The sequence below is a fragment of the Monodelphis domestica genome, chromosome 7 (assembly GCF_027887165.1).
Source record: "Monodelphis domestica isolate mMonDom1 chromosome 7, mMonDom1.pri, whole genome shotgun sequence".
Taxonomy (NCBI): Eukaryota; Metazoa; Chordata; class Mammalia; order Didelphimorphia; family Didelphidae; genus Monodelphis; species Monodelphis domestica.
Genome location: NC_077233.1, coordinates 274562339 through 274571795, shown reverse-complemented (window position 1 = coordinate 274571795; position 9457 = coordinate 274562339). Strand labels below are relative to the sequence as shown.

General features: G+C 42.4%; 1 protein-coding gene across 1 annotated transcript; it reads left to right on the top strand.

Moving 5' to 3' along the window:
- The first annotated feature begins 2315 nt into the window (after window positions 1-2315).
- On the top strand, window positions 2316-9050 carry LOC100013197 (procathepsin L-like). The gene is made up of 8 exons (XM_001367558.5): window positions 2316-2524; window positions 5309-5443; window positions 5949-6071; window positions 6155-6310; window positions 6513-6737; window positions 7406-7571; window positions 7667-7772; window positions 8553-9050. The coding sequence occupies exons 2-8, from the start codon at window positions 5318-5320 to the stop codon at window positions 8650-8652; spliced, it is 1002 nt and encodes a 333-aa protein (XP_001367595.2). The 5' UTR covers window positions 2316-2524; window positions 5309-5317; the 3' UTR covers window positions 8653-9050.
- The last annotated feature ends 407 nt before the right edge of the window (window positions 9051-9457 follow it).

Genomic DNA, 9457 nt, shown 5'->3' with positions numbered 1-9457 from the left:
TCCTGTCACTCCTCCTCTTCACAAAAACCAATGGCAGTCTTTCAATTTGCCTAGCATGCCCAAGGGGGTGGAATAGAGCAGTGGCTTTTGGAGGTGTGAGCTTACTCTAGTAAGTGACTTGTGAACACTCATACTTAATGGTGAGTAAGGTACTTTGAGATCTTGCTTTGACTGGGTAATAATAGACAAGGGGCGAATTAATCCTATCTTCACAGCTTTCAAGGAGTTTATAACCTAAATGGAGAAGAGGACATCCAAACAACTATGTTCAATAAGTTATTGTTGCTCAATCATTTTTCAGGCACAATCCACTCTTTGTGACACCAGTTGGGTTTTTCTTGGCAAAGAAACTGGAGTAGTTTGCCATTTCCTTCTGTAATTCATTTTATAGATGAGGAAACTGAGGCAAACAGAATCAAGATTAAGTGACTTGTCCAGGAACACTTGACCATTAAGTGTCTGAGCTTAGATTTAAACTCAGGGAGGAGTTTAAGCCTAATGCTCTATCCACTGTGCCACTTAACTGCCCAGGGATATATACCTAGCTCAACATGCTAGGATAAGTCAGAGATAATCACTAAAGATTGGGAAACCTATGACGAATGGCCCTGTATCAGGTGCTGGGGATTGAAAGATAAATGACGTTGTCCCATTTCTCCAGGATCTGACATTTCATGGAATGGGGTCTGAGGTGGAGATATGGACAAGCATGAAGATAAATTCTAAATAAATGCAATCAAAACAATTTTGAAGTGATATGGGAGGATGGAGAAATCTAACAAGTGGGGAGATCAGGGCACACTGGCACACTAGCTGAGATCTGAAGGGAAGTCGGTTTTCTAAAGAGCAGAGGTGAGGAGACATTCCAGGCATGAAGGACATCCTGTCCAAAGGCAAGAATATAAAAGATGTAACGTTTCATGCAGAGAATAACAAGAAGGTCTGTTTGGTTTGAACAGAGTGTACATGAATAACGAATAAACAGGCTGGATAAACAGTTCAAGGCCAGATTGTTGGAGAGCTTTAAACACCAGTATTTTATTTTACTGGCCATAGGGAGGCATGGAAGCTTCAGGGGAGAGAAAGGACTAGGATTTACACTTTAGGAATATTCAATTGGCAGCTATGTGGAAGATAGATAAAGATAAAGAATAATAGATAAAAACAGTTATTAAAAAATAATAGATGAGAACCATTGGAAGCAGGTATACCAATTAGGAGGCAGTTACAGTTCAGCTCTGAACCCTCATGTCTAATTGTATTCAAAACCACTTCAAAACCACATTTAAGACTTTTCCTCAAAATTCTATTTCTGTTATTTCTGTCATTGTCATTCATTCAGTATTTCATATTCAAAATCTCAGAGTGGGCTAGGCAGTGGGAGCTAAGTGACTTGCCCAGAATCACACAATCAAGAGGTGTCTGAGGTCCTATTTGAACCCAGGACCTCCAATTCCTAGCTCTGGCCTCTCAATCCACCGAGTCACCTAGCTGCCCCCTCCCCAGTTCACGTTTCTTAAAGGGAAACTGAAGGACTTGATTTTACTTGTGCAAGCTGCATCTGGCATAAACTGGTTCTTATTTAACAAGAAAAACAAATCTCATCATGTCTCCCATAATTTCATTTTCCTGTCTGTTCTGCAATGGAAGAAATTTGTCGGGTGGGGCATTCCTTGAAGCTCTTAGGAATAAAAGAATAAGTGTAGATACAATGAAAATGTACAATAAAACACAGATTCACTGGGATCCTTTTCTATAAAGCCGGCCACTTCCAATTGTAGTCTAACCCATTAAACTTCGGCTCATTTGAAGGAAAGAGTGCAGCGTTGGAGAAATTGATCTCATGCTGTAATTGAAAACTCTTATGCAGAAATAATTCAACGTATTAAGACAAATCCTCTCGACCTCCACGCTAAATGTCCATATCTTATAACTCGGAATTTTAGATGAATAAATCTGGGTTTGAATCACTGTATTGTCACTTGCTGTTGCCACTGAGCCCATTCTCTGAAGGATAAACTGAGTTAGGGAACATACAAGTGCTTTATTCAGGTCACCTCTACCAAGTCGCTTATCTCGGTTGGGTCCGATGACTAGACTATTCCTTCCTGCCTCCCACTCACGTCCCAACTCCAACCCTCAGCCGCGGGAGGCGTTCTGGAGAAGCTCTGACCCCTTTCACCTTCCCACAAGCAAAATACAACAAACCAGCCTCCGGGATGTCCCAACCCCTCCCTTCCCCTCCCCCAAGTCCATTGCGTCTCCACCCCTAAGGCAACAGCAAAACCCTACAGGTTGAGACACAGACGCATCACGCGCCACAGAGTCAGCAACCCACCGTAGGCCCCGCCCCTTCATCCCGACTGAGCCAATGGCCACGCTGGGAGGTTGGACCCGGCAGGCTCAGCCCAGGACCTTGGCATAAAGGAGTAGCAGCAGGATCCCGGGTCCAGTATTCTGCCATCGGGACCCTTAAGTTTCCTGAGAGGTCCCGCTTTTCCCAGGTTGCTGCTGAGACCCTCAGGTAAGCACTGGGCGAGTCGTGGTTCCCGATTCCCAGGCGGAAGGGGAGGATTTGGGGGCTCCGAGGCAAAACTCCTTTTAGCTCCGTGGCAGCACCCCCGGCACGGCCCGGGAAAGAGCAAAAGAGAACAACCGAACCTCGGCTTGGGAAGAGTTGGTTGTTTGTTCTGCTGGTGCTGCCGAGCAACCTTCTGCAGACTGGTGTCGCGGGGCAGAGCCTGGCTCTTCGGAGCGCAGAATTCCAGATGTGTGTGTGTGTGTGTGTGTGTGTGTGTGTGTGTGTGTGTGTGTGTGTGTGTGTCGGGGTCGGCTGGAATGGGGGATGAGGGCGATTAAGTTTAGGACAATGTCCCTTCCGTCCCTCCTGACCCCCCAAATGCTTCGCAACCCTTAAAAGCGCTATAACAATGTTTGCCTTCGTTTTTAATTCCATTATTATTACAGAAACGAAGGGAGCCGAGTCCCCAGTTCTTGGACCCTGGGGTGTTTGGGGCCAGCACTTCATGGAGGAGCAGATGACCAGGGGGAGGGGGAGATGGAGGAGGGTTATCTGTTTGGATGAATTTTGGGATGGGGAGTGGCCGGCCGCGGGGGGAAATTTTGACTTCATTCCCGCTTCTGTGCGGGAACTGTTTACCCTTTCTCGGATTTATTCATCCGGGCTGATCTCAGCAGAAATCCCTAGGGTGGGGGTGGGGGACCCGTGTTTGTGTACCGGGTTCTGTCTGTTGCTCCTGAGGAGGGAAAGAGCTCCTTCCTGGGCCTGCCGGAAAGGCTCCTAGAGGATGCTTTGCAAAGCGCAGCCCCCACTTCCACCCCTCAGCCCTGGCTGAGGATCTCCCCGGGAGAAGTGGCGCGTGGCCCGGGGCCAAGTCTCTTCGGCTTGGTTCGTGTTGTGGGGGTCCTGGCTCACATGGGCGCTTCCACATGACCTCCTTTCCCGGCTTGAGGAGGTGGGGCTTGCTAGGAGGGAGGGAGGAAAGAAGTTATTTCTGGATGCTGGAGCTTCGGATTCCCAGAGATTGGGAGCCTTAGGCAACCTGCGCCACCCCCAGTGCCAGACGCTTCCTTGTCCGTGTCTGTAAATGGACAGATTTTGGATTCCAGGGTCTTAGATCTGAGAGTCTGGAGACTCCCATTCCCTCCATCAGCACCCTTTATCCTCCGCGGGATCAGAGCTAGAAGGGAGCCTAGGGAAACTGCCCTGAGGGGAAGAGATGCCCATATGGGAGTAAATGGCAGAAGTGAGGATGGAAACCAGGCATCTTGTCCCCAAATCTAGCCCTTTCTCTCCTGCACGCTACTCGATGGCACTTGGCCATGCTTAATGAGTCGTTTTGAGTTCTAGAAAAAGGTGCATTTGGTGATTAGCTTTAGGCTTAGAAGTGAAGAATTTCATTTATTCAATCAACATTTATTTAGCACCTACTATGTGCTAGGCACTGTGCTAAGCACTGGGGATCTAAAGAGGCAAAAGACAGTCCTTGCCCTTAGTAAAGCAGTTTCTTTCAAACTTGCTACAACACATCTCCATTACAGGGGAAAAAATGTGAATGCGTGTGTGTGTATAGGACAAGAGTGATCAAATATTTTTATAGCATATATTATGTGCATATATGTAAATATAAATGTACATTTATAAATATGTACATAAATTTACTTCCCTAAATTATTCATGTGCTAATAATTTTATTTGGTAAATAGAGCAGTGGATTGAGAGTCAGGCTTAGAGACTGGAGGCTCTGGGTTCACGGGTGACCTGATACTTCCTAGCTGTGGGACCCTGGACAAGTCACTTGAGCCCCATTGCCTATCCCTCACTGCTCTTCTGCCTTGGAACCAATACACAGTACTGATTCTAAAGGCTAGTTAAAGTATCAGATTAAAATGAAATAGGATCCTTGGGACACTGAAATATTTCTGGAAAGAGTAAGAGCAGAATAGTCAGATGTGAGCTTTTAAATCATTTTGGTTGCTGTGTGAAGATAGGATTCAGTGGAGGAAGTCTTGAGGCAAAGGAGAGACCAGTGAGAAAGCTATTGCAAGAAGCAGGTAGAGAGCACAATGGTTAGAACTCCAGGCATAGAGTCTAGAGGTCTAGGTTCAAATGGGGTCCAAGAGGTTGCAAAAAGTCCACTGGTGAAGTGATAACATGTTGTGAAGATAAATGAGAGATGCTTTGGCAACTGATTGTATATATGGGATGACTGGAAGAAAGATGGTGCCCGTGACGATAACAGCTATCACATATTGAAAAAAAGATGACTTCAAGGAGCAAGATAGTGTCACAAGACTTGCATCCTGGGGGACTCATTTGCCCCATACATAAAGAGGAGAGATTGGAGACGTTTATTGGTCATTGCTCTAGCTACAACCCTAACACTCCTTTCCCCATTTTCCCAGTGGCTTCTGCTTGATATAGTTTTATCAAAGAGCCATTAGTTTTGGGGAAGTTGGGAACATGGGAGAAGTTCTAAGTCTGAGATAATTAGTATAATTGTATTAAAGACAAGCTCTCTAGGTGGACAGTCCAGTGAATGGGATGTACTAGTTAACAAAAATAATGTCTAAATTCCTGAAAACTCTAAATCAGGATTATGTCCCTTGTGTTTCCCCTCATTTCCATCCCACTATGTTGTATGCATATTTGGTGAAATGGATTTTTGTCTGGGAAAGATGGTGGGAAGATTGTGTTTTCCAGAAAATCAAAGAGCTTGATCTTTTGGTTTGGTTTCATTTTAGTCATACCCATTTTATTTCTGTTCTTTTTTTTTTCCCATTTAAGATTGGAAACATGAATTTCTACCTGTGTTTGGCTTCTCTATGCTTGGGATTAGTAGCTGCCACTCCAGAATTTGACCAGACTTTAGATTCTCAGTGGCACCAATGGAAGGCACAACATAGGAGGACCTATGCAGCGGTAATCTTTGAACTACTTTTTACCCCAGTTGTGTGTCCATACATGTCCCAGGTGGGCTAATAAAATGACCTTTCCCCAGAGGCCATGATTCAAACAACACGAGTTTAATGTGCTCAGGATTGGTGTTTTTCCACACATAAGGTGGTATAAGAAATGGCTTATAACATGGAATCCCTTCTCAGAAATGAATTTTCTGGGACATGAGACCATATTTAGATGTCATCACCATCCCAACGGTGCTAACCCACTTGTTGATGGTGCATTTGGTCTGAAGAAAGTTTGACTTGTATGCATGATACAAAAACTTATTGATGGGTTCAAATCTGGCCTCAGACACTTCCTAGCTGTGTGACTCTGGGCAAGTCACTTAACCCCCATTGCCTTGCCTCTTACCACTCTTGGAATCAATATATAGTCTTGATTCTAAGACAGAAGATAAGCAGGAGTTTAAAAAAAAAAAAGACTTGTTGAGCCTTACTTTTCTTTTTTTGGTACTTTCTTTCAGAATGAAGATGGTTGGAGGAGAGCAACATGGGAGAAAAATTTGAAAATGATTGAAATGCACAATCTGGAATACAGTGCTGGCAAACATAGTTTCCAGCTGGGAATGAACAAGTTTGGCGACATGGTGGGTGTATCTGCTAATTCTGAGTAATTGATTATTTTTTGTACTTGATACACCTACTATAAGACACTTTTCTTTCATTTTAGACCACTGAAGAATTTAAACAAGTGATGAATGGCTATAACTCCAATGGATCACAGAAGAGGACCAAAGGATCTCTGTATCGTGAACCTCTCCTTGCACAGCTCCCTAAATCTGTAGATTGGAGAGAGAAAGGCTATGTAACTCCTGTTAAGAATCAGGTATTAAACTTGTTCAAGTTCTGTCCATAGGTACCTCAGATAAAACTCAGTGAGGATTATGATGAAATGATTAAATAATGGACTCCAGATAAGATCTGTGATTGAGTTCTCTTTCATTGTTTTGAGACTATTCAGATCTGCCTTAAAAAGATGATTAAAATTTTCATATAAACTAAACTGACATTCATTTTGACTTTTTCAGGGTCAGTGTGGTTCCTGTTGGGCATTTAGCGCCACTGGCTCCCTTGAAGGTCAGTGGTTCCATAAAACAAAGAAACTGGTTTCACTTAGTGAACAGAACTTGGTTGACTGCTCTACTAGTGAAGGCAACAATGGCTGTAGTGGTGGTTTGATGGACAACGCCTTCGAATATGTGAAGAACAATGGCGGCATTGATACAGAGCAAGCCTATCCTTATCTTGGACAGGTAAACATCCCCATCATGTTCATTTGGGTTATATTTGAATGGAGAGACTCATGTTGGGAAAACGGGAGTTGGGGAGACATAGTTCTTGGATGCCCCATCTTTCTGAATCCAGAGACCTATTTTGAGGGAATGAGAACTGAGGAGACTGATGGACAGCAGACTTAAAATACCCACCTCCCTAATCAAACCTCAGAATCTAGCTGAATCCAAAATATATTGGCAATTAATTAAAATTAGTGCCTTTCGTTATATATTTAGCTAGAGATATTAAAATATTAAATATTTAATTAGATTAAAATTTTAATTTAATATTTTAATTTTAAAATAATAGGATAAGCAGTTATAAGTAGCCAGGTGGACCAGTAGGTAGACCATTAGACTTGGAATCATGAAGACTCATCTTCCTGAGTCTAAATCTGGCCTCAGATTTTGCTGGGAGAACCTATCGTTCCTTTAAGGGGCCAAACGAATGGGTCCTGGAGGTGTCTGGGATACCTTAGGACAGGAGGCCTCAGAATGAAGTGAAGAGGCAGGAAGTATTTTATATGTTATCTAGTCAGGTGTCTTTATTTTGCAGGGGGGAAAATTGATATTTGGAAATCATTTTTAATTCTTTAAATTTCAACCACTTTAAATTGAAATACTGTTTCTCTATTTCATTTAAAAAGGATAACGAGTGCAAATACCGGGCAGAGTGCTCTGGTGCTAACGTCACTGGGTTTGTAGACATTCCAAGTATGAATGAAAGAGCACTCATGAAGGCTGTAGCAAACGTGGGTCCCATCTCAGTTGCTATTGATGCGGGAAATCCATCCTTCCAGTTCTATGAGTCTGGTAAGCATTTGTTCTTTGTTATTCCTATAACCATACACCATATTACTGCCATGCCTTAGTATTTCTCACGTTAACATTTCACTTAAATCTCCTAGGTGTTTATTATGAACCGCAGTGCAGCAGTTCCCAACTGGATCATGGTGTGCTGGTTGTGGGCTATGGTTCAATAGGAAAAGATGAATACTGGATTGTCAAGAACAGGTAAATCAGCTCCTAAAAATACTTTTTTTTTTTTACCTGAAAGGTCATTAATCTGCTTGTTACCAGATTGTTGGTTATTTTCATTTTGAAGGAAGAGGGAGGAGGAGGAAAAATAGTGGTCCCCTTTTTCATTCTCTAAAATTCCTGGCAGCTAGTTGGCCCAATGGATAGGGATTAGACTGCTGGGCTTTCAATCTGGAAGACTCATCTTCATGGGTTCAAATCCAAACTCAGACATGGAACTCATTTAGTCGTATGACCCTGGCCAAGTTACTTTAACCCTTCCTCATCTAGGAAGGAATTGGCAAAACCATTCCAGTGTCTTTGCCAGGAAAATCCCAGGAGTAGGATCAGAGAATCAGATATGATTGAACAACAAAATACTGTGAGGTGGGGAAAAGGAGGGATGTTTGTGGTTGAAAGGGGCTGCCATATTTATTAGGATCCAGAGTAGCTTTAGAGTCCTCTAATGGTTCTTCGTTGGCTCCATTGCCCACTGAGGATTAGATAGTGCAAAAGATGTCTGGTGATAATGATCAGCTTGTTGGACTGTTGTTCTAATACTGTTATTGTTGGGACTTAAAGAAAATTCTAGAGTGTGAGCAGCTGTCATTCATGCTACGAGCAGGCATGCTCATTGCTGCTGGAAAGTCCAGCTCACTTCCAATTTTAGTCACATTGGGTGTCAGAACACTTGCTTTTGTGTCCATAAAGTAAAAATCTTTTGGACTTTTTTTGGACGGTCCTCTCTCATGATTCAAATTTTTATCTTCTCTGCAGCTGGGGTGAAGAATGGGGCAAAAAAGGATACGTGTTAATGGCCAAGTTCAGGAATAACCACTGTGGAATAGCAACAGCAGCCAGCTACCCTCAAGTGTGATTTGATTGAAGGAGAACCTCTTCGGAAAGACCTATATCATTCGGAATAAACACTTGAATGTAGCCCAGGATCCAAGTTATAATTTGAGTTCCCTGTGACATTTTTACATTTGTGAAATGTAAACACTACTTTGTTATAAATAGCTTGTAATATTGCTTAATTCAAAGATTTATAAATTTTCATTTTAAAATTATATGTATGAAGCTTCACCTTTCTAAATAAACCTCAATTCATTGTATATGCACTTTGGAGGGGCTGATTGAGAAGAGAATTGGGTTTCTAGTTTTTTTGCCCTAGAATGGGGAATCGATCAGTGGCTACAAATAGTTTCTGGGATTGAATCCAATATTTTGTACTCTACCTCATTACACCATTAAAAGGCAGATCAATGACTCCAACTGGCTTTTAGCATTCCTTCAGTCCCTTAAAAAGCAAAACACAATCCGTATGTAGGCTTGTTACCTGTTAATCATGTAAATATAGAAATATATGTCAAGAAGACCTCCTAAAGTTACTGGAGCAAGGACAATCCCCTCTTTGGTTCTAAAGGATTTCTTATGTAGTGCTTTTAAAAGTTTTTAAATCTTTATGTGTGGCCAATCAATAAACATTCATTATCTACCATGTGCCAGGAAAATTCAAAATTTTCTCTCCTTTGCCTCTTTCATTGAAAATGGTCACAGCTTTTATTTTATAGCTCAGCTAGACTTTGGGAATAATAATCTCCATTCTGTTTATTTTATAGATGAGGAATCTCATTAGACTCTTTAGAGCACACTTGACAAAGGGACTTGTCTGATAGGGG

Excerpts from the sequence above, each read along its gene's own strand:
- LOC100013197 (XM_001367558.5), top strand. The coding sequence starts at position 5,318 with ATGAATTTCTACCTGTGTTTGGCTTCTCTATGCTTGGGATTAGTAGCT. Across the intron at positions 6,072-6,154 it reads TGAACAAGTTTGGCGACATG|ACCACTGAAGAATTTAAACA; the intron begins GTGGGTGTATCT and ends CTTTCATTTTAG. Across the intron at positions 6,738-7,405 it reads CCTATCCTTATCTTGGACAG|GATAACGAGTGCAAATACCG; the intron begins GTAAACATCCCC and ends TCATTTAAAAAG.